This window comes from Hyperolius riggenbachi, chromosome 4 (assembly GCF_040937935.1).
Source record: "Hyperolius riggenbachi isolate aHypRig1 chromosome 4, aHypRig1.pri, whole genome shotgun sequence".
NCBI lineage: Eukaryota > Metazoa > Chordata > Amphibia > Anura > Hyperoliidae > Hyperolius > Hyperolius riggenbachi.
In genome coordinates this window covers 45,646,837-45,671,507 of record NC_090649.1, presented here as the reverse complement: position 1 = coordinate 45,671,507, position 24,671 = coordinate 45,646,837, and the positions used below count along the sequence as shown (strand labels likewise).

Genomic DNA, 24,671 nt, shown 5'->3' with positions numbered 1-24,671 from the left:
TCTGTGCGATACGCATAGAAACGGACGCAATGAAAGTCCGTTTTCCTCTGCGGTTCCCATAATTCTTTTTTTTCCCCTGGGTCACGTGTTTGTGCAAAACGCAATAGAAAACGCATTCAAACGCAAGAAAAACGCATGCGTTTTTCAACTTGCGTTTCTTTGAATTTATACGCGTTCTACAAACGCAGCAAGTATGAACAGGCCCTAAATCTTTGCTGGCGATTTGGGTGAACAGGTGTGTGTCCTGATTTCAGAGGGCCTTAATGCTAAACACCATTGTATTTAAATAGAACAAATTCTGATGGTTTCTTCAAACCCCTGGAGGACGTCTGTAGCAGTCAACAAAACTAGGGGTGGTAGAAAATGCCAATTTCCGAGTTTACAATTGTAAATTGGCTAACTATGACAGAAATTGGTATGCAGGAATCGGCATGCAGAAATCAGAACTTCTACAGAAGTAGAAATACTACATTACTGCAACTCCGAAATGTTAGCCCAATCACAAAACTCAGAAGCCTTAGCCCAATCGGAGAATGCTGAATTTTTCCACAGAAATCGATTTACTGTAAAAATTTTAGCCAACCAGAGAATGCTGAATTCTTTTACGGAAATCGGATTACCGCGGTAATTTTAGGCCAATCGGGAGACTTTGGAAATATTAGGCCAACCACAGAATTTTTTTGGGGAAATTGGATTACCGTGGTAATCTTACGCCAATTAGAAGATTTCAAAAGTATTAAGCCAATTAGATAATACAGAAATGTATTGCAGTTGCCAATAGGATATAGGGTATCCTCATAATAGAGTACATCTGCCAAAAATAGTGGATTCCACAATTTTTTTAATTATTATTTTTATAATTGAATAACTTTATTGACAAAAAAAAATAACATTCTTCAAAAAAAAAAAGGAAAATCGGATTGTGGGAATATTTTTTTTTTTTTTTTCAGAAAGCAAAAATTTTCTTTGAATCAGAAATTGGCATCCATCTCTGACCATCCCTAACAAAGATAACATGGGAATACTAAATATACAGTATGTGTGCTCTAACATACAGAGTAAAAAAAAAAGTTGCTGTAATCGTTAGATGTCCTTTATTAATTTACAAATGAATATTGTAAAAAAAAAAATAATATACAAAATAACACCATGTAACACCATGTGTAGGCAATGGACACAGCATTTTTTTAATTTTTTTTTTATTTTACACATTTACCTTGGCCACATCCAAACTACGGTACATAAAGCTGCACATGCTGACAGAGCCAGGGCAAGGACCTATAGCACCCAAGGCTGAAAGACCATAGTGCGCCCCTCCATCCCTCCCACCCAGCCGTCACACACTGATTGCTATTAGACTAAGAGGCACCCCAGGGCCCCCAACACCTTAATCTCTAGTTATCTGGCTTTCAGTCTCTGCCATGTAACCCCTTTTCTTATTTTTCTCTGCTTTAAACACAACAGGGGAATGATAGCTGAGTGAGTTGTGCACCCCCTCCTACACTGCGCCCTGAGGCTGGAGCCTCTCTCGCCTCTGCCTTGGCTCACCCCCCGGAGCCCCTCCTACACTGCACCCTGAGGCTGGAGCCTCTCTCGCCTCTGCCTTGGCCCACCCCCCAGAGCCCCTCCTACACTGCGCCCTGAGGCTGGAGCCTCTCTCGCCTCTGCCTTGGCCCACCCCCCGGAGCCCCTCCTACACTGCACCCTGAGGCTGGAGCCTCTCTCGCCTCTGCCTAATAAATGTTGCATCCATTTGAAATGCTTAGCATCAGGGGCATAACTAGACTTAATAGACCCCCTTGCAAAAAATGATAGCATAGGGCCCCCTTGGTCTCCGAACACCATGAGGGTCATGTGATTGGGAGCCGGTGAGTGGCAGCAAAGAGTGTTCTGCTGTGAAGCAGCATCGGGAAGCAGGAAAAAAGTACACATGCTCCTGAACACGGTTTTTGTAAGTGAACGGGGAGGTGTTTTTGCTAATTGGCGGTACTTGCGGTTAGGGAGAGGGAGGAGGAGGGGCCCCCAAAGCCTCTGGGCCCCCCGGCATTGTCAGGTGACGCAGGGGTGATTGCTACGCCCATGATTAGCATCTCACTGACCATTTCTGAAAACACATAGGCTACATTCACAGTGGGGCGTTGAGGCGTGAAATGAAGTCCACTTTGTAACACAGCTTACCGCACTACAAGGCACCAATGCTGAAACGTTCTCAGTGTGGCAGGTGCGCTGCGTTATCGTAATGGAGTACATGCAGTGCATTACCGCAAAATGTGCATGCTAACAGTAACAGTGAAGCATACTTTTCATTGACTGTATGCATCACAGTATGCAATGCAACTCACGGATAATGTATGCCACAGATTTACTGTTGCATTCCTGCTGTTACCGGGAACACATAGACAATGTGAACAAAGCCAAAGGGAATGTACCCTATCACTATAGATGCTCAATGGGATGCAAATAATTCCAGCTTGCATGCAAATGTATTGAAAATTGTATGTAGCATGGGCATGAACCAATCAAATCCAGTTCTTGCCAGCTTCAATAGGCAGTGGCAGTGCTTCACTGGGGCCAGGGGAGGGGCAGTGTGGTTCCCCCCTCCCCAATGGTCATTGTGAGTCGATCCGCTGGTTGAATCGGCCAAACCACATGTTATCAGTTGCTCGTCTAGTCATTTGCCTGATTGTCGTCCAACAGATCAGACAACAATCAGGCATATTAGTTGAGCATGTGTTTGGGTCATAAGCAGCTGTGTGTTTTGTGTTGGTTATAATTGTTGTTGTTTTTGTTATAATTGTTTTTGTTTTGTTTTTTGTTTTTTTGATAGCTGAGCAACAGTTCAGAGTACAGATAAGTGATTTCCGGTGTTTAGCATTTCACTTGTTCACTTTTATCACACACATTGCCTGGTCCTAAGCTGCTTGGTGAATGGATATGTACACATGCCTATCTGCAGGAGTGACCAACTAGGAACTAATCTCTGCCCCACTGCAAGAGGCAGGAGCTCTCTCTCCCTCTCACACAGGACAAGCCAGGTCTACGATGATCAATCCCTACAATTACCTTAATTCACTAAGCAGTATAGACTAGTCTACAGATGTTTTTTTAGCCTACCACTGGTTTGGTGTAATGTTTTAGACCTGTTTTTAGACCTGGTCTAACATTCAGTAATTACACAATTCACAAAGGCAAACAAGGAGTAACCATGCCCACTTTTTCTGACAGAGATTAGACCAGCTGATTTCTGTCGGTAAAGTAATTCTGTGAGGTATTTTAGATGTGAGGATGGAACCTTCTGAATTAATTATGCAGGAGTTTAATTGAATGCAGAGGAGAGCTCATCAGAGGAGAAGGATGTCAGTCATAGCTACTAGTTTGTGAATTGCATATTTTGATCAATTACCCTGCTTTACCGACCTAATTACTAATTACTCTACTCAAGTATTCCGCATGAGCTTGGAATATGGGCCGTGGGCATATTTTTGAGTGAGCTGGGCATACAGACAATTTTTGAGGGCTCCCACTACCTCCAGGTGCAGGGGGCAGCGATGGGGACGACCTGTGCCCCATCGTATGCAAACCTGTACCTGGGGGAGTGGGAGCGTCGGCTTTTTGCCAGTGATGGTCTCTCGATGTACCTGTGCCACATTTTGGCGTGGCACAGGTACATTGATGACATCATCATGTTTTGGACGGGAGGTGAAACCTTATTAGAGAAGTTTGTAAGGGTGCTGAATGAAAATTCCAGCAATCTTAGGTTCACCATGCAGTATAGCCTCTCGGAGGTCCCCTTCCTTGATGTCTCAATCCGAATAGATAAGGATGGCCAATTGGCAACACGTCTATATAGAAAAGACACTGCAACCAACTCACTCCTCAGGGCGGATAACTTCCACCCCTCGCACACTGTGAGAAGTATTACCACTGGCCAATATTTGCGGGTGAGACGCAACTGCTCTGAGGATGCGACTTTTAAAGAGGAGGCCGATAATTTGAGGAGGAGATTCAGGGAGAGGGGATATCCGGAAGGCACCCTGAAAAAAGCCTTTAGAAGAGCGGATGCTAGTGCGCGGGCTTCTTTGCTCGCCACCGGCCCCCGGTCGAAAGATGATACTGGACAAGCTGTGCGCTTTTGCACTAGGTATTCAGCTCAACACTCTAAGATTGCCCACATAATTGAGAAACATTGGCATATTCTAGCCAATGACTCTAGATTGAATAAAATTATTCCCACTAAACCTCTATTTTCTTTTAGACGTGCTCCTTCTCTGAGAGACACGGTGGTTAATAGCCACTTTTCTGACCCCTCTAGTGGACTCAAACATTGCAAAGTGACGGGTACTTACACCTGTGGTGGCTGTGCTGTGTGCAGGTACATACAGGTGGGAAAATCTGTCAGGCTACCGGATGGTAGAAACTGGGAGCTGGCACATTATGTCAATTGCAATACCACTTTAGTGGTATATCTTCTTTTGTGCCCTTGCGGTGCATTTTATATAGGTAAAATAAAACGTGAGCTACGCTCACGCATTTCTGACCATGTGACCAATATCAAAAGTAAAAGCCTTTCCAGTTTCACCCCTGTAGCCAGACACTTCAAAGCCGCGCATGGTGGTAACCCCACTATGATGCGGTTTGTTGGTCTTGACCGGATCCATGCCTCCATTAGAGGTGGGGACATGGACCATCTATTATTACAAAAGGAGTCACGCTGGATCTTTGAACTGGAGGCTACAAAGCCCCCGGGTTTGAACGAGCATACTAGTTATGCCTCATTTTTGCCACTTTGATGGACTTGTTGGGGTCTGGTGGTGACCCTGGGAACCTGTGGAGTACTCTGCCGACCCCGTGGATGGGGGGCCCTCTGCCACACGCTGCCAGACATATATAAGTCGGACTGTTACATGGGCATTTTGCCATATTATGGGGTGTTTTATAAACCCCCCCCCTACCAGGGATATCTAGATACGCGACCTGTTATGATACAGATTGCGATCTATATTAAGCCCCTGGATGTTTGAATATGTATGGATACAATGTTTCTATTGCCAGTATGGTATACAATAATCTTTGTGGTTATTTGAGACTTAAGTCATATTTTCTATATACGCTGTATTGAGAGGTTTAAGTCAGGATTTATTTACCTGTTGCTGCCCCTCTTTTTTTTCTCTCCCTGACCTGGCGTGGGCTGTTGTGGTGCTTGTCTTCGCCTGCCCCCTCTGGCAGCGTGTCCGGGCGGGGGGCGGGGCTTGGTGGACGCACCGGGCTGGTTGCTTTGCGGCCTTCGCGTGGCGTCTGCCTGCCCCGCCGCACGGCGGGTGTTCGGGTGGGTGACGTTTGAGCCCGCCCGCGGTGTCGGCTGGTTCTGCCCCCCTGCCCGGCATTGGCCGCTGGTGGGGGTGGGCGGGGATGGCCTCTCTACTCTCGACAGGCTGGGGGGGATAAATGAGAGGCGACACAGGAAGTTACGTACCTTCAGAGGAAGCCGGAAGTCCGGCAAAACCGGTCAGGGCGCATGTGCTGCGTCCTGGCCTCCCCGCACCAACGCACCTGTGCTCTGCCTGGCCTTTGGCCGTACATCTAGGCACTGGGCCCACTTGACAGCCTCGCCCAGTATCCATCCCACCAGCTCCAGCCAGAGACCAGCCTGCAGCGGTTATCCACCCATAGGAAACGTAAGCAGCCTAGCGGGCAATTGTTGTCTGACCTCAGTGAGGAACTGCATTGCATGCAAGAACAATCCATACTGCTGATGCACGGAAGGCTTTTTTGCTACATACTGCTTATGCTACTACTAATCCTACTGAACTGTGCTAAGGCTGTGTGATATATATGCATCACCCTATGAGGGGAACCATACAGTGGGCCATGCCATATAACTGACTGTATGGATGCCTTCTAATGATATGCAAATCAGAGGCTGTTGCATGGAAGGCTTGTTTGCTATATACTGCGTATGCTACCACTAACCTTATTGAACTGTGCTAAGGCTGTGTGCCATGTATGCATCATCCTATGAGGGGAACTGTACAGTGAGCCATGCCATATAACTAAATGTTGGATGCTTTCTACTGCTATGCAAATCAGAGGCTAATGTTGTTTTGGCTCACTGCACCTGCTGGATGGTTTCTGTTGCTATATTTATCAGAGGCCAACATGGTCGTGGCCTAATGCATCTGCTGGCTCAATAATTTTGACAATTTTTCTTATGAACCACACACTGGGAACTTGCAACAGCCCTTGCTGCTGCTGGAAGATACTGCATACTATTAAACTGTTGGCTTGCTCAACAATTGGACCTTTGGTTTCTTCTGATATGACCTGATGCTTTTTCTTTCCCATGATTTAGTATCACTGTGTGGATCAAGGATTACTACCCCTTTATTGGATATTAAGAGTCTGAGTTCTGACAGTGATTGTCTTTTGCGGTGGGGCAGGTGCACATGCTTCACTGCCATTATTGTACAGGGCAATAGGGGCAGGGTCTGGGTCTGGGTGACTAAGAGCCAGTAGGCAGGGGCCCATCAGGTGGGGTTGGTGTTTGTTCTGGGGGGGTCAGGGAGGCACACATTTTTAATGGGATATTGCTTGACATTATGATTAATAAAGTTTTTTGTAAATATTCTCTTAAAGAGAACCCGAGGTGTGTTTAAAGAATATTATCTGCATGCAGAGGCTGGATCTGCCTATACAGCCCAGCCTCTGTTGCTATCCCAAACCCCACTAAGGTCCCCCTGCACTCTGCAATCCCTCATAAATCACAGCCATGTTGTTAGTAGAGTTGGGCCGAACCTCCGATTTTAGGTTCGCGAACCGGGTTCGCGAACTTTCGCGGAAGGTTCGGTTCGCGTTAAAGTTCGCGAACCGCAATAGACTTCAATGGGGATGCGAACTTTGAAAAAAAAAAAAATTATGCTGGCCACAAAAGTGATGGAAAAGATGTTTCAAGGGGTCTAACACCTGGAGGGGGGCATGGCGGAGTGGGATAGATGCCAAAAGTCCCCGGGAAAAATCTGGATTTGACGCAAAGCAGCGTTTTAAGGGCAGAAATCACATTGAATGCTAAATGACAGGCCTAAAGTGCTTTAAAACATCTTGCATGTGTATACATCAATCAGGTAGTGTAATTAAGGTACTGCTTCACACTGACACACCAAACTGTTCACTGAACAGAACAGGTATGCAGTGGCGGGTTCACTGAACAGGTATGCAGTGGCAGGATCAATGAACAGGTATGCAGTGGCAGGATCACTGAACAGGTATGCACTGGCAGGATCACTGAACAGGTATGCAGTGGCAGGATCAATAAGCAGGTATGCACTGGCAGGATCACTGAACAGGTATGCAGTGGCAGGATCAATGAACAGGTATGCACTGGCAGGATCACTGAACAGGTATGCAGTGGCAGGATCAATGAACAGGTATGCACTGGCAGGATCACTGAACAGGTATGCAGTGGCAGGATCACAGTACAGGTATGCAGTGGCAGGATCACTGAACAGGTATGCAGTGGCAGGATCACAGTACAGGTATGCAGTGGGCTGAGGGCTCACTGAACAGAACAGGTATGCAGCCAGGAAGAAGTTAAGCCTAACTAATCTTTCCCTATGAGAGACTGCAGCAGCTCGCCCTACTCTCACTAATGCAGGCACACGAGTGGCCATAACGGCCGCCGCTGCCTGCCTTATATAAGGGGGGGTGGGGCTCCAGGGGCTAATGTAGCCTAATTGGCTACACTGGGCCTGCTGACTGTGATGTAGAGGGTCAAAGTTGACCCTCAGGTGCATTATGGGGCGAACCGATTTTTTGCGAACTTTTGCCGCAAAACGTTCGCGTGCGACACCCGCACGCGAACCACCTAAGTTCGCGCGAACCACGTTCGCCGGCGAACCGTTCGGCCCAACTCTAGTTGTTAGGCTGTGTTTACATCTGTAGTGTCAGTCTCAGCTGCTCCCCCGCCTCCTGCATACCTCCGGTCCCTGCCCCCGTCCCTTCCCTCCAATCAGCAGGGAGGGAGGGGATGCAGGCGGGGACTGGAGTTCTGCAGGAGGCGTGGAGAGCAGCAGACTGACACTATAGAGATAAACACAGCCAGCTCTGACAAGCTGTTTGTCAGCAGCACGGCTGTGATTTATGAGGCATTGCAGAGTGCAGGGGGATCTTAGGGGGGTTTGGGATAGCAACAGAGGCTGGGCTGTATAGGCAGATCCAGCCTCTGTATGCAGATAATATTCTTCAAACCCACCTCGGGTTCTCTTTAAATAGATTGTAGTGTTTTTTGTTCAGTTGGATCATACCCGCCTTTATATATCTCACAATGTTTGGCTAATTACCAAATGGTTTAGACCAGGTCTAAAACATTTGGTAATAGTGAATTCCCCTTTGATGCAACTGACCAAACCATCAGTAGACTAAAAACCATCAGTAGACTAGTCTAAATTGCTTAGTGAATTGAGGCCAATTACTGAAACCTGTGTGAGACGCACTGCACTCTGACAGCAGCTAATGCTGGAAAATTCAGAATCCTGCTAGCTTGCACCTAATTGCTACCTTACTCTACTCGCTATCCCCCCTCCCTCTCTTTCTTTTCCCATTCTTCTTTAAAAGTTAGGACTCCTGATTAAAAGATCTGTAGATACAATTTATCCAGTGCTAGTCTACTTCAGGGGACCCAGCAGGAAACATACAGAAATTCCCGTAACTTGATTGGGTGAATACAGCCCTCTCAAATTACTATGCTTCAGATAGGTTGTAGTAAAACTATGCCGATGCCATCAGAACTCAGAACTCAGAATCTTTATTTTGCCAAGTGCGACCAAGGTCGTACGCGGAATTGGTTGTGGTTCATATGGCAGTACCAACAGAGCAAGACAGAGATTGGCATAGGCAATAACAATAATACAGCAAGACAGGCATAAGACAATAACAATAATACAAGCAAGATAAGCAAGACAGGCACGTAACATACAGTACAATATGCGGTTCGCTCATGATCAGAAGTCCTCTGAGTTTGGATATTGTGCTGCTCAAGGGATAAGAAACTTCATTCAGCCCTTAGAGTAGAGTTCCACCCAGAAGTGCACCAGGGTGACAGCTGGGTTATTTACTGGCCCAGGCTAAGTGTGCCTCGGCCGGGCTAACTTGACCTGAATGCAGCTAGCCTACCGATGAGAGGCAGGAGTTCAGCAGGAGAGCTGCTTGGGGAAAAAAGGTGTCTCTGTGCCTGTTAGTCCTTGGGCGGATGGTCCTGTAGCATCGGCCCGAGGGAAGGAGCTTAAAGAAGTGGCAGCCTGGGTGGGACGGGTCCTGGGAGATCCTGTTAGCCCTTGTTTTCATTCTAGTGGTGTAGAGGAGGTCAAGAGGTGGCAGAGGAGAGCCAACGGTCCTTTCCGCTGAGCTAATAATTCTCTGAAGCTTATACTTATCACTGGCAGTTGCTCTTGCATACCACACAACAATGGCGGAGCAGAGGGTAGCTTCAATAGTGGCTGTGTAGAAGCTAGACAGCAGCTCCTGAGGCATACCAAATTTTTTCAATTGGCGCAGGAAAAATATTCTCTGCGGAGCTTCCTTCTAGATTTTGGTGGTATTCTGCGCCCATCTTAGGTCGCTCGTTAGAGTTGTTCCCAGGAACCTAATGCTAGAAACCCTGGACACTTGATAAGAATTGGTTGTTGTGTGTGGGGGTGTCTCCTGAAGTCCAAGATGAGTTTCACTGTTTTGGCTGCGTTTAGGATGAGCTTGTTGACCTTGCACCATCTGCAGATTCTCTCTATCTCACTGCGATAATCGTGCTCCCCCACCCCGCCGATGAGCCCAATGATGGTGGTACCATCCGCAAATGTAATGACCTTTACGGAGTCAGCGGAGGAAGTACAGTTGTTGGTGTACAATGAGAACAATAGAGGGGGCAGAACACACCCCTGCAGAGCACCTGTGTTGGTGGTGCTCACACTGCCATCTGACCAATCATAATGCTTCATGCTGTAGAGGGTGTTGTGATGGTAGAACTCATCCCTATGAGGTTTTCTGTTGAGTTCCCTAAAATAGACAAGTGCCAATTATCATCCCCCCCCCCAATCAAAAATGTTCCCTCTGATCTGTGGTGCTGTCCCCCAAATGTTGCAGAATACCCAGCATAACCATGTCCACAATGTGTCACCCCAGCATTGCCATGCCCCCACAGTATAAGGATTACGGCTATGTCTCACCAGAGTCCCTTGTAAAGCCCTGATCCAGCCCCCCTTTCAATATGTTTCCTTCATTGCCATATACCCCAATTAAAAATAGGACCCTATTGCTGAAAGGCTAAAATGCAGTCTTCTATCCCATCCCATGTCACTCTCCAGTCCTCCCTCTTCTTGAGGTGTCTCCCTTTTACCTTCTCATTCCCTCCTCTCCTCCTCCCCTTCCAGTCTTTAAACATTCTACTCCTCTATCTTTCCTTCCTTCCATCTTGATATCTCCCTCACTAAAAGAAGTCCAATAGTGTGTCACTCTAAATACTGTATTTATAAAGGTACAGACTACCCAGCAAGCTCATGGTGAACCAGTACTCCTAGGAGTGTGTAAAGGGCTACAATGGTCCTAAAAGCCCCTTACTAAAATGCTAAGAAAAACAAAAGTTTGCTTTCTTAAAACAGAAAGCATTTGTGATAATTCAGGTTGGATTGAGCTTGAGATGTCTCCCAGTGCATCACTGCTGAATATATACGGTCATAGTCTAAAGCCTTACCATATTATCTTCTGCAGCACTTTACAGAGTACACAGTCATGTCACTGAAAAGGAGCTCAAAATCTAATCCTACCATAGCCCTAGTCCAATGTCCTACCATATTATTATTATGTATTTATATAGCACTGACATCTTCTTCAGCACTGTACAGAGTACATAGTCATGTCACTGGCTGTCCTCAGAGGAGCTCACACTCTAATCCTACCATAGTCATAGTCTAATGTTCTCCCATATTATTATTATGTATTTATATAGCACTGACATCTTCTTCAGCACTGTACAGAGTACATAGTCATGCCACTGACTGTCCTCAGAGGAGCTCACACTCTAATCCTATCATAGTCATAGCCTAATGCCCTACCATATTATTATTATGTATTTATATAGCACTGACATCTTCTGCAGCACTTTATAGAGTACACAGTCATGTCATTGACTGTCCTCAGAGGAGCTCACAGTCTATTCCTACCATAGTCATAGTCTGTGCTGTCTGTGCTGTCAGTGCTATATAAATACATAATAATATTATGGTAGGACATTTCTTACCATATTATTATTATGTATTTATATAGCACTGACAGCTGCATGGGCTCACAATTTAATTACCATCATAGTCATATGTCCATCATAATCTATGGCCAATTTAGAGGGAAGTCAATTTATTTGTGTGGGAGGAAAACAAAGTGCCCAGATAAAACCCACACAAACACGGAGAGAACATACAAACTCCATGTAATTAGTGCACTGGCTGAGATGGAAATCATGGACCCAGTTTTGCAAGGCAAGAGTGTTATCCACAGCGCCACAATGCTACCCACATGTCATGGGCCCAACCAGTTTACCATTGTCCCATCATGTTCCCCACCTACCCACCCCCCCCCCCACCCCCAATAAAATAATAATGAGGCTGGATTCAAGACTTTGTACAATTTTCAATAAACTCTTCTTGAAAACAAGAATTTATTTATAATTATCTCATTGACCATTCCTACATCGCACTAAAGATATCTTCACGCAATGCTGATGATCATTCCAGGCCTTGTCCACACTCGTGGTGAAAACTGGAAGGTGATGCGAAGATTCACTCTGACCACGTTACGTGATTTTGGGATGGGGAAAAGTTCTATCGAAGCCAAAATTGTTGAAGAATGTGACTACTTAATCAAACAGTTTGCATCTTTTAAAGGTAACGTTTGCACTTTGCACATGATTCTAAAATTGCCAGTGAGGAAGAAATCACACTTGTGTGTGTGTTACCAATGTTCTGTATTGGAAGTGCAGACTAGTGCCACAATGCAGCCAACAGCATCTGTTTTAAACAGAGGAGAGACACAGACATATGGCTCAGTTGATGTCCAACTTTGAGGGCCCGTTTCCACTGGAGCGATTTTCGCTCCAAATCCATAGAGTTTCCCCGCAGGCAAATTGCGCAGGGAAACTCTGCCATAGGAAACAATGGCACCACCGGCCGACTCGCTTACCTTAGCGATTCGGCCGACACTGCCCCCAGTTTTCGCGCGGGAGGCTGCGAATCCCATAGTTGTGCCAGACCCGGAAGTGCCGCAGCGCGTCTCGCTGATGTGTGTGGCACAAGTGGAAATGGGCCCTAAAGGGAACCTAAACTGAAGAAAAAACAAAAAAGACTTTAACTTACTTAGGGCTTCTACCAGCCCCGCGCCCTGTGCCCGCACTGTCAAAAATTTATCCTGTGGTCCCCCGCAGCGATCCTCTGTTATTTGGATGCACGGCCCTGGTCTGCACGCCTCCTGCTGAGCATGCGCAGTATGAAAAAAATCTCTCCTGCGCATGGGAGCATGATGGGAGCGTGATCGAGGATACATACGACCACGGCCACGCATGGACTCACTGAGTCGGCTAGCTGGAAGAGCTGCGGGGGACTGGAGGAGAATTTAGTGACAGTGCAGACACGGGCGGCTGCAGGGGGCTGGTAGGAGGTACGGGTAAGTTAAGCTCATTTTTTGTTCACATCATAAATCGCCAGTGCTACCGCAAGCGCGGAGCCATTTATTGAGAGTTTTTTTCAGTGCTTTTCCCTGAGCTTTACTCTTAGAAAAGCGTTTTTCTAAGCATTTTGCAGAGCAATTCATTTTTTCACTTCCTGACGTCACTCTTTCACCCGAAAATGTATAAATACAATGTATTTATTCATGAAAGTGCTGGGGAAATCGCTATACAAAGCACTTTTTTAAGCGCTTTGCGATTTCCCTATACCTTCCATTGAGCCAAAACGCTCAGAAAATGGTTCAGGCAGCACTTTGATGAGCGGAAAACAAGCCGCTCAGATGTGAACTCTCTCACAGGGAATCATTGCACAAGCATTTTCAGGATGATTTTGAAAATCTCTGGCGCTTAAAAAAAACAAAAAAAAAACAAAAATGCCCTAGGTGTGAACGTGCCCTCAAGGTTCATTGGCTCAAGCCTTGTAAGGTTTTTATGTCTTCCTCTGAATCAACTGATATACAGTAGCAATAAAAAGTATGTGAACCCTTTGGAATTATATGCATTTCTGCGCAAATTGGTCAAAAAAGGTGATCTGATCTTCATCTAAGTCACAACAATAGACAATCACAGTCTGCTTAAACTAATACCACACAGATAATTAAATGTTTCCATGTTTTCATTGAACACACCATGTAAACATTCGCAGTGCAGGTGGAAAAAGTATGTGAACCCTTGGATTTAATAACTGGTTAAACCTTCTTTGGCAGCAATAACGTCAACAAAACATTTCCTGTAGTTGCAGATCAGATGTGCACAACGGTCAGGAGTAATTCTTGACCATGCCCCTTTACAGAACTGTTTCAGTTCAGCAATATTTTTTGGGATGTCTGGTGTAAATCGCTTTCTTGAGTTCATGCAACAGCATCTCAATCGGGATGAGGTCAGGACTCTGACTGGGCCACTCCAGAAGGCGTATTTTCTTCTGTTTAAGCCATTCTGTTGTTGATTTACTTCAATGCTTTGAGTCGTTGTCATGTTGCAACACCCATCTTCTGCTGAGCTTCAGCTGGTGGACTGATGGCCTTAAGTTCTCCTGCAAAAAGTCTTGATAAACTTGGGAATTAATTTTTCCTTCAATGATAGCAATTCGTCCACACCCTGATACAGCAAACCAGCCCCAAACCATGATGCTCTCACCACCATACTTCACAGTTGGGATGAGGTTTTGATGTTGGTGTGCTGTGCCTCTTGTTCTCCACACATTGGGCTTGATTCACTAAACTGTGACATCTGATATCACTGTTGTAACGCGCTGAATGTTTTTCGCGCGAAATCACAAACTGTCACGCAATGGCTGTTTTTGCGTGAAAAATCGCGATTGCATGCAAAAATCGTTATGCATGTCATAATGTGCGCAAAGCGCTAGTGCGACCGCGATATCAGTTATCACGGTTTAGTGAATCAAGCGCATAGTGTGTGTGTTTTTTTCTAAACAACTCAATTTTGGTTTCATCTGTCCACAGAATATTTTGCCAGTACTGCTGTGGAACATCCAGGTGCTCTTTTGCAAGCGTTAAATGTGTAGAAATGTTTTTTGGGGAAGCAGTGGCTTCCTCTGTGATATCCTCCCATGAACTCCATTCTTATTTAGTGTTGTATGTATCGTAGATTCGCTAACAGGGATGTTAGCATATGCCAGAGACTTTTGTAACTCTTTAGCTGACACTCTAGGATTCTTCTTCACCTCATTGAGCATTCTGCACTGTGCTTCTGCAATCCTTTTTACGGTACAGCCACTCCTAGGGAGAGTAGCAGCAGTGCTGAACTTTCTCCATTTATAGACAATTTGTCTTACTGTAGACTGATGAACAGAAAGTCTTTTGGAGATACCTTTATAACCCTTTCCAGCATTATGCAAGTCAACAATTCTTAATCTTATAAATATAATAAAGTCCAGCGTGCATCCCCTATATAATCAGGGCCAGATTTCTGGCAAGGCCACCAAGGCCATGGCCTAGGGCGCCAGATTTTTGCCATTGTTTAGGGCGCCTCAGTGGCAGTAAGGTATTTGTAGTGCAAATGGAGTAAACTACATAAAAGCGTTGAACCGCGCTATTCATGCCGCCCTGCAGTCTCCTCTGCACTTTCCTCCACTTCCTCCTACCAGTAGACACACTCTGCTGCAAGCAGGCAGACCCAGTCTGTCCGCAACCGCCCTGCATTAGTTTGCAGATGATACGCCAGCAGCGGGCGGCCGCGGGCAGGTGAATGGCCGGGTCTGATTGCACGTGAAACACACGGCAGCGGGAGATGAAAACTACTGGCTGTACACAAGGCACAGACAGAAGCAGCGATGGTGGTTGGAGCCTCTGCCCTACCACTCTACAGCATGGTGAGATTTACAGCAAACGGGGAGTGAGCAGGGAGGTCACGATGTCCAGACTGTACTTCGGCACAGGCTGGGGAGGCTATTCTGATCCTGTTAGCAGTGGCTCTTGCCTGTTTCATATTCAACTATCCATGCACGCACTATTTCCTTCCTCCCCCGGAGGACTACTCGGCTCTCCGCCCCTCTCCTTGCCATCGTCATCGTGGTAGTAGAGTGGAGCTTAGGGAGGAGCAGAGCTGCTGAAGGAAAATAATACTGCCTGCACGGAGAGGTAAATATGAGAGAGCCTCTGAGCTGCCAGCTCTGCACAGGGGAGGGAGAATAGGGTCTGGGCTGGAAGGTAATGGAGACCGGAGTGTACAGTATCGGCAACTCTGCATTGATGATAATCAGCATTTACACCGTGCATGTGTAATCATGCTGAAGACTTTCTTCCTCCATTTGCATAGAATGGACTCTGCAGGCAGCGTCAGCAATGTGAGGCATGTGTGTCTGTGAGGCTAAGTGCACTGACAGGCTGCTCTGCAGTACGGACCTTCTGTCTGCCTGTCTTGCATTGCTGCACTCTGAAACTTCTTCACAGGAGACAAGGCAATGTTTGGGGGAGAGAACAGTGGGGGAGAGGGCAGGCTGTACTGTGTGTGAGATGTTGGAGGCCTGGTCGGGTATTGTGAAGGCAGAATGATTATGGATTTTGGCATATACTGGTAATATAACTATGGCTGTCATAAAAGTTGTACTATAGCACTATCCACCCACTCTCTTCTCTCCCTCTAGGCTAGCTCTCCTGTCCATCACTCTCACTATCTATATGCCCACTGTCCTGTCTCACTTTCTCTGCCAAACCTCTCTATGTTGCTTTCTCTATCCATTCTCTCTTCCATGCTTTGTCCGCTCTCTCTATCTGTAAACTTCTGCCAACGTATATAAAGTGTACCCAAAATAGGTACAAAATTAGATCTTTACCTAAAGAGTGGAAGCCTCAGGATCATATTGAGGCTTCCCTCCCTGCTCTGATGCCCCCCTTGCTGAGCGTGGCCCCCTGGAAGATTGGTGAGGCATTGTCTACAATCATATCAGGGCCACACATCTCTTCCATCAGTGTGGTCACACTCGTGCTGTAGGCATGGCCACGCTCATAACAGGGGAGGAGTGCAGCCCGTATGTAGAGGGGGGTTGTGCTGATTAGAGGGGGGCATCGGAGCATGGAGGGACGCCTCAATAGAATCCTGAAGCTTCCCTCTCTTTTAGGTAAATATCTCTTTTTGAACCCCAGCTTCGGCTTGGGTTCACTTTAATAACGCTGACATCTGCATTACTTCTTATAGTACATAGTCATGTCACTGACTGTTCTCAGAGATGCTGATAATGTAACCCTACCATAGTCAAAGTCTAATGTCCTACAATATTATTATATTATACCACACTGACATCTTCTGCAGCACTTTACAGAGTACATAGCCATGTCACTGACTGTTCTCAGAGGAGCTCACAATATAATCCTACCATACTCATAGTCTAATGCGCTACCATATTATTATTATTTTTATTATTATTATGTATTTATATAGCACTGACATCTTCTGCAGCACTTTACAGAGTACATAGTCATGTCACTGACTGTCCTCAGAGGAGCTCACAATCTAATTGTATCCATAGTCATAGTCTAATGTCCTTCCGTATTATTATTTATTTGAATAGCACTGACATCATCTGCAGCACTTTACAGAGTACATAGTTATTTCCCCAGCTACTTGTCCTCAGAGGAGCTCAAAATGTTATCCCTACCACAGTCAGTCAAGCCAGTTTGTGGGGGACCAATTAACTTTTCTGGGATTAAGAAGGAAAATACATATGACACATCTATATGCTATATTCAAGCACATGTACAGGCTTCATTTAGTTGTGTGTGTGTGTTTTGCTTGTTTGTTTGTTTTGGGGGGGGGGGGGTGTTTTTTTTTTTGGGGGGGGGCGGCTTTCAATAGCTGGCCTAGGGTGTTGCAAAGTAGAAATCCGGCCCTGTATATAATCAGAGTCAGACCATCACATATTTTCCATTAATTTCACTGCTGAGACTTCAAATCATCACCTCTTCTGATGCCAATAGTGATCTCTAATCCACCACCAGATAGCACCCAACAGGAAACAGACTCAACGATTACGCAGTGACCACTGTGAGACTGGTCATAAATCGCATAATCCCCAGGTAGCCTCAGTACATCAGGTCCTGGTTCCGCTTTACTTGTTCAATCCAGATACCTCAAATATAAACCTTCCATAGCGTAATCCAGTTTAAAAACATCAATACTTTATTGAAAGATACACTCCCGTTTCCATTGGTGTAATTCGCGTACAGAGTTTTCTTTTACACTGGCTCTCCCTCGCTGCCTATGCTGGGCAATAGCTACTCCTTCTCATGTATCCGGCATCTTGTGTTCTCCACCACGTTTTCCACTGTCAGCAAACACTTCCTGGTATGTCCAATCCCCGCCCAACAAGTTTTGTCACTGCCTCGTGACTCATCAGGATGCTCCTGACTGCCTCGTGACTCATCAGGATGCTTCTGACTGCCTCATGACTCATCAGGATGCTCCTGACTGCCTCGTGACTCATCAGGATAAATCACGAGGCAGTCAGGAGCATCCTGCTGAATCACGAGGCAGTCAGAAGAATCCTGATGAGTCATGAGGAAGTCAGGAGCATCCTGATGAGTCACGAGGTAGTCAGGAGCATCCTGATGAGTCACGAGGCAGTCAGCAGCATCCTGATGAGTCACGAGGTAGTCAGGAGCATCCTGATGAGTCACGAGGCAGTGAAAAAATTAGTTGGGCGGGGATTGGACATACCAGGAGGTAAATGTGGCGGACAACACGAGATGCCGGATACATGAAAAGGAGCAGCTTTTGCCCAGCGTAGGCAGCGGGGGAGAACCCGTGTTAAAAATCTCTGTACACGAATCACACCAATGGAAATGTGAGTGTATCTTTTAATAAAGTATTGATGTTTTTAAACTGGATTATGCTATGGAAGGTTTTTATTTGAGGTATCTGTATTGAACAAGTAAAGAGGAACCAGGACCTGATGTACTGAGGCTACCTGGGGATTATGCGATTTATGACCAGTCTCACAGTGGTCACTGCGTAATCATTGAGTCTGTTTCCTGTTGGGTGCTATCTGGTGGTGGATTAAAGATCACTATTGGCATCAGAAGCGGTGATGATTTGAAGTCTCAGCAGTGAAATTAATGGACAATGTGTGATGGTCTGACTCTGATTATGCGCTGGACTTTATTATATTTATAATCTGTGAAGTATTTGATATGCATGATCGAGAGCGCACTCATTTGATATTTGTACTTAGATGGAGAAGACCAGAGTGCTTTGAATTTTTGATGGTATTAACAATTCTTAATCGTAGGTCTTCTGAGAGCTCTTTTGTGAGAGGCATCATTCACATCAGGAAATGCTTCTTGGGAAAAGCAAACCCAAAACTTTTGAAAAATGTAATACAAATGATAATATATCAAACCCAAAACCTGTGTATGTTTTGCTATATGTCAGGGCAGCTATGACCAACACCTCCAATCTCCTATCATTGATTGGACTCCAGTTGGCTGACACCTCGGTCCAATAACTCTTGGAGATGTCATTAGTCTAGGGGTTCACATACTTTTTTCCACCTGCACTGTGAATGTTTAAATGGTGTGTTCAATAAAAACATGTAAACATATAATTATTTGTGGCATTAGTTTACACAAACTGTGATTGTCTATTGTTGTGACTTAGATGAAGATCAGATCACATTTTATGACCAATTTGTGCATATATCCATATAATTCCAAAGGGTTTACATACTTTCTATTGCTACTGTATTGTACCTGATCCACTATTTGTTTAGATGGCATGTATAGATATGGAATTATCTCTCATGCTCAGTGTTGAACGCACAGTATATATGAACCCAAGCTCAGTGTAAAATAACCAAAAAAGTGCAATGAGAGTACAGCAATGAATACATAAACAAGTGTCCATTGCTAAAGTGTTATTATGCTGGACAGTACTGATGAGTAAGTGTATACTGTACATATCAACTGGCCTAAACAATGAAGGAATGCTGCCAGATGGCAGTCAGGTGATGGTCTAAGAGAGGATGAAGACAGAAGGCAGCAGTACTGACATAAAGAAAAAGATATTGGCCCTACATAAACCGCACCACAAGATATTGGAGTACAAAAAATTTGCCTTTATTAAACCATACCAACAATAAAACCAATTAAAAACAATCACACAATATGAATAATGCCCTCAAAATGCACTATAAGTGCTAATGTATACAATTATAAACACCCGATATATGATATAGCACAGCTGTATGCCAGTAGTAAAGTAGGAGTGAAAGAGTGGAAAGAGGAGATCTCAAAAATGAGGCCAAACAGCCTGTATGAGTGAGGTACACCAAGTGAAATGGTGGTAGTCTGAGGTGAGAACCAATGTGTGTGCAGCTGTGCAGAGGGACTAGCGTGTGGAGGCCATCGTGATTTGCCGCAGCAAGCGGCTTCTTCATGCCCGGAAGAAGCCGCTTGCTGCGGCGAATCGCGACGGCCTCCACACTCTAGTCCCTCTGCACAGCTGTTTTCTGGTAAGCTCTTTTCTCACGCACGATCTCCTGAGTTCAATCCTCTTCACCTCTTGGCCTTGTTTGGCCCCTACACTTGGCCACCCTCTTCACCCCGCACATTGGTTCTCACCTCAGACCACCACCATTTCACTTGGTGTACCTCACTCATACAGGCTGTTTGGCCTCATTTTTGAGATCTCCTTTTTCCACTCTTTCACTCCTACTTTGCTACTGGCATACAGCTGTGCTATATCATATATCGGGTGTTTATAATTGTATACATTAGCACTTACAGTGCATTTTGAGGGCATTATTCATATTGTGTGATTGTTTTTAATTGGTTTTATTGTTGGTATGGTTTAATAAAGGCTAATTTTTTGTACTCCAATATCTTGTGGTGCGGTTTATGTAGGGCCAATATCTGTTTCTTTATGTCAGTACTGCTCCAGCTATGTTTGGCCTTTCTGCACACAACGTTGGTTAATTTCTTTATAGCATTAGCCTTGTATACACATTATTATTGATGGTGCTTGTCCACCCCCCTTTTTTTTGGTTTTCGAAGACAGACAGGCGAAGAAGGAGACGCAGGCAGAAGGACATGACCGCTAGGAAGCTGGTGATGTGCGGTGCAGCCAAATGGAAAAAGAAAGTTTACTAGAGTGATCACCTTCCATTACTCCTCCTGGGCTGACTGCATTAGACGTCAAGTCATCATCACATCACCACCGCGTGAGGACACCTGATGTCCTGTAGCGGTACTGCAGGCTGTCAGTGCGCGGCGCCCATGGAGGAGTCGGCTTTCAGAGCTCTTTTCACATGTGTGTTTTCCTGGTCCTTGCTTCCTCCTGGATGAGCGGCTGCTCACTAGTAAATAGGCAGAAAAGCAGGTGAAAAATACTGTCAAAACTAGTCTGAGTATTTCTTCTTTTTGCTTGCTGGTGGCTTAGAAGGGCATTTTATTGATAAGGTATAAAATTATAACCTAGGAGAAAACTTAGAAGAAAAAGTGAATTGAATAAGGGCCCATGGCCCATATGCAATTATCTTTATCTCCTGAGTTTTCTTCTATGCGATAATTTTTTATCTTGTATTTAAGATAACTTTTCAGCACTTTGCAATTGTAAAGTTCCAAAACGTAAGTGAAAAACACTGTCAAAATAATTCTGAGTATTTTCCTGCTTGCTGGTGGTTTAAAAAGCATTTTAGTGATAAGGTGTGAAAATTTCAATTAACTACTTGCTGACCGCGTTATGCCGATGGGCGTGGCCATGGCGGCAGCCCCAGGACCGCCTAATGCCGATTGGCGTAAGGTCCTTCGGGCCTGTTTTGCAGGAGATTGTGCACGCTGATGCACGTGCATCTCCGATTGGTAGGCGGAGCTAATCCCCGCCTTCAGTTTCCCAGCAGCGATCACGCCTAGGAGACTGCTAGATGGCGAAACTGCCATCTAATTACCCCGTACAGCGCTGTACTGGGGACAGCCGTGTGACACGGCTGTCCCCTCCAGAGGCTCAGGGGAAATCGGCTGGCGGGGGAGAGAGAAATGTAAAATAAATTAAAAAATAGGCACTTTTATTTAAAAAATAATAACATAAATATTGATTAAAAAAAAAATAAACAACGCAGGAGGGATCAGGCCCCACCAACAGAGAACTCTGTTGGTGGGGAGAAAAGTGGGGGGGATCACTTGTCTGCTGACATGTGCGGCCCTGCAGCAAGGCCTTAAAGCTGCAGTGGCCTATTTCTTGAAAACTGGCCTGGTCTTTAGGGGGTTTAACACTGCGGTCCTCAAGTGGTTAAATATGGGTCTTTGTGTTTTTCATCTCATGTAAATAAAACGTTTTCAGGATCCAGCAAGAATTTAGTTTAAAAAAGTAACAATTTGTTTTTAGTGCTTTTTTGCAATTAAAATTGTTTGTTATGACGCAAGGTTAGGTAAGGTTTGAAAACTTTTGCCATTTAATTGCTGACAAGTGACAAATTATTTGTAAATTAAGACCAGTTTTGCTGGATATGCTGTTCTCCAGCAATGGAAACCCTTTGTAATGAATTTTAACTGTGTGCTACACACATTTGAATTGAATTCTTGTTGCAGGAAAGCCATTTGATACCACATTACTTATGAATGCATCGGTGGCTAATGTCATTGTGTCAATATTACTTGGGGACCGAATGGACTTTGAAGACCCTCAGTTTAAGAGGCTACTAAACTTGATGAATGAAAATGTCAGACTCTTGGGATCTAAAATGGTTGAGGTAGGGCAAATTTATTAATACACAAATTCAGCATTTTATTTTAGTTATCTGAATGATTAGAAAGTTCATTTGACCTATAATGACATTTCCCACAGTGCCAGTGCCCAGAAATGTTACATTTTTCCTAAAGGGTACCCAAGGTGAAAGGGATAAGGAGGTGGCCATATTTATTTTCGTTTAAACAATACCAGTTGTCTGGCAGTCCTCCTGATCCTGTGGGGGACATTTATCAAGAGTGTCTGAGACAAAATATTAGTAGGTTTTTGGAAATCCATGCAGAACTGTCCCAAACATCCTAAAAAATCCCTAGATAGTGCAGATTCCTTCTAAAACTATTGCAAAAAGGGAGGAGTTAGGAAGGTCTCAGACAGTGCTGTGTGAGGTAAATTGCTGTTGGTGAGGTAACCAACACACCTGCTGTATTGATAGCAGCAGGCTCTGAGGAGAAATTCAGCAGAGGGGGGGGGGGGGGAGCCCTTCACAAATCATGTCTAGTCTGCACTGCTGCACTATCTGGTGAACTGATATGAAGCACTTCTTAAGGTGGCCATATGCTGGTCGATTTGCCATCGGATTGACCAAAAATCGATTGTTCGGTCAGCGTTTGCGCAACGATTTCACAGCAGATTTGATCACAGTGAACATCGTTAAGTATATGGGCCCCTTTAAAATCTGCAGCAGTTCAGGAATGGATTGGCACTTTTCTTAACTGGTTCTGGTTGAACTCGATGGACGTATGTCTTTTTTCATACCTGGGGCTTCCTCCAGCCCCATACGCATGGATCGCTCCCACGCCGCCGTCCTCAGCTGCCGGGATCCGCCGGTACCGGGTCCCGTCATTGCCGCGAATCGGCCAGTCGGCCGGCAGACGCGGCCAATTGTCCGCATCACAGGGGGCTCCCTCCATATAAGTACGCGTGAGGCTGCATACTGCGCAGCCGCATGCTTACGGGTATGGAGGGAGCCCATGTGATGCAGACAATTGGCCGTGTCCGCCGGAAGTGACGGGACCCGGTACCGCCAATACAGGAAGCGGTGGACGGCGGCGTGAGAGCGATCCGTGAGTATGGGGCTGGAAGAAGCTTTTTCTGTTTTTTAACCAGCATTCCTCTCTGGTTCCCTTTAAGAAATCATTAGATAGCATAGATTCCGTCTAAAACTGTTGTAAAATAGGAGGAGCTAGGAAGGTCTCTCAGACAGTGCAGTGTGTGAGGGAATTGCTTTTGTTATAGTAACCAACACACCTGCTGTATTGATAGCAGTAGGCTGCGAGGAGGAATTTAGCAGGGGGAAGGAGCACATCATAAAAATAATATCTAGCCTGCACTCTGCAATCATGTCTAGCCTGCAGTTCAACATCTGTAGAACTGCTGTCAAGCACTTCTTAATCTGCGGTAGTTTAGGGATGGATTTGCACTTTTCTTAACTGTAGACCAGCTCTAGAAATTCATGCTAAATTGCCACTATTACCTAGGATTTAAGAAGGTTCTTATTCTCATCCAGAACTGTTCTCCCTGCTGTTTAGAACAGATTAAGAAGAAAAAACTGTCGGTAATGAGTTGATAAATCTCTCACTGTCTCTAATACTTTTAGCCATAGACCCTGAGCAAGCATGCCGCAAATCAGGTACTCTAACTCAGCTGACTCAGGTTTTACTGGATTAGCCAAATGCTTCACTACTTATGCGAGAAGATCAACAGGGCTGCCAAGCAACTGGATTGTTTACACGGAAATAAATAAGGCAGAAGTTTCATAGCAATTTCTTTTGGAAAATGTGTTCTATTCTTGTAGTTAAAATTTAAAATAAAGTATAGCAAGATATATTTATATTTTTTTTGCCAGGTATTGGGTTGAGGTCTAATAATAAGGTTATTATTTATTTTTTAAAGGTTTACATATACAGAAATCTACAGTACAGTATATGCAGCCAGTAAGAGACCCCCTACATCTATAGTTAAAAGGATTTTTAACCATTATTTCAAACAGTTTTTTAAAACAGCAATATCTCGCTTAGCAATGCAATTGACTCCAGATACAATTTTGATGCTTTTTGCTACTATTACAACCCTCTTAAAGAAAAAAAAAATCTATCTATCTATCTATCTATCTATCTATCTATTTATCTATAGATAGATAGATAGATAGATAGATAGATAGATAGACACTGAGTTACCAAAAACATAAGGGACATAAGGACACCCCTTATTTGAAAATAAACCAGTCCAACAGTGTTGTAGACTTATGTATCCCAATGTGGGGATACCCAGCCGCACATCTCTTATCGTAACTGAGGTGCAAATGATCCAACCACCCGAGCACCAGGCATAACCACCATCGAGTCCACATTTATCAGCTTGAGGATGGGCAGTAAGTCCGAAAAAGCTCTAAGCCAGTGTCTGTTGCCATGATTTGGGACCCATACATTTAAGGAGTGTGGATAATGAACTGTAGCCCTCGGAAAGCCTAACAGTTTTGCTGGTGGGCAATTGATGGACTTTGGCGGCTCTTTGACTCCTATCTACTGAAATTTACTGGCACCTGTCATACACATTTTTGCTTTGTGAATATCCTTGGGAATAAATGGAAAGAGGTTTGCATTAATGATATTGAGTGTGCTGATCTTTCTTGGAATACGTAGACTTACGTATCAACACAGAGTAGCTTATATAAAGGAATGCTCAGATTCGGACGAGGTAGTTATCATGGAAGTTA

The 24,671-nt window shown here is 44.9% G+C and overlaps 1 protein-coding gene across 1 annotated transcript in view; it reads left to right on the top strand.

Annotated features, from left to right (window-relative positions):
* The window catches only part of LOC137571200 (cytochrome P450 2K4-like), a 50,728-nt gene that overhangs the window by 7,301 nt on the left and 18,756 nt on the right, over nucleotides 1–24,671 (top strand). The window contains exons 2-3 of the mRNA XM_068280024.1: nucleotides 11,772–11,921; nucleotides 21,799–21,959. Of these exons, the coding sequence (XP_068136125.1) occupies nucleotides 11,807–11,921; nucleotides 21,799–21,959 (276 nt within the window). The 5' untranslated portion in view covers nucleotides 11,772–11,806. The remainder of the gene's footprint in view (nucleotides 1–11,771; nucleotides 11,922–21,798; nucleotides 21,960–24,671) is intronic.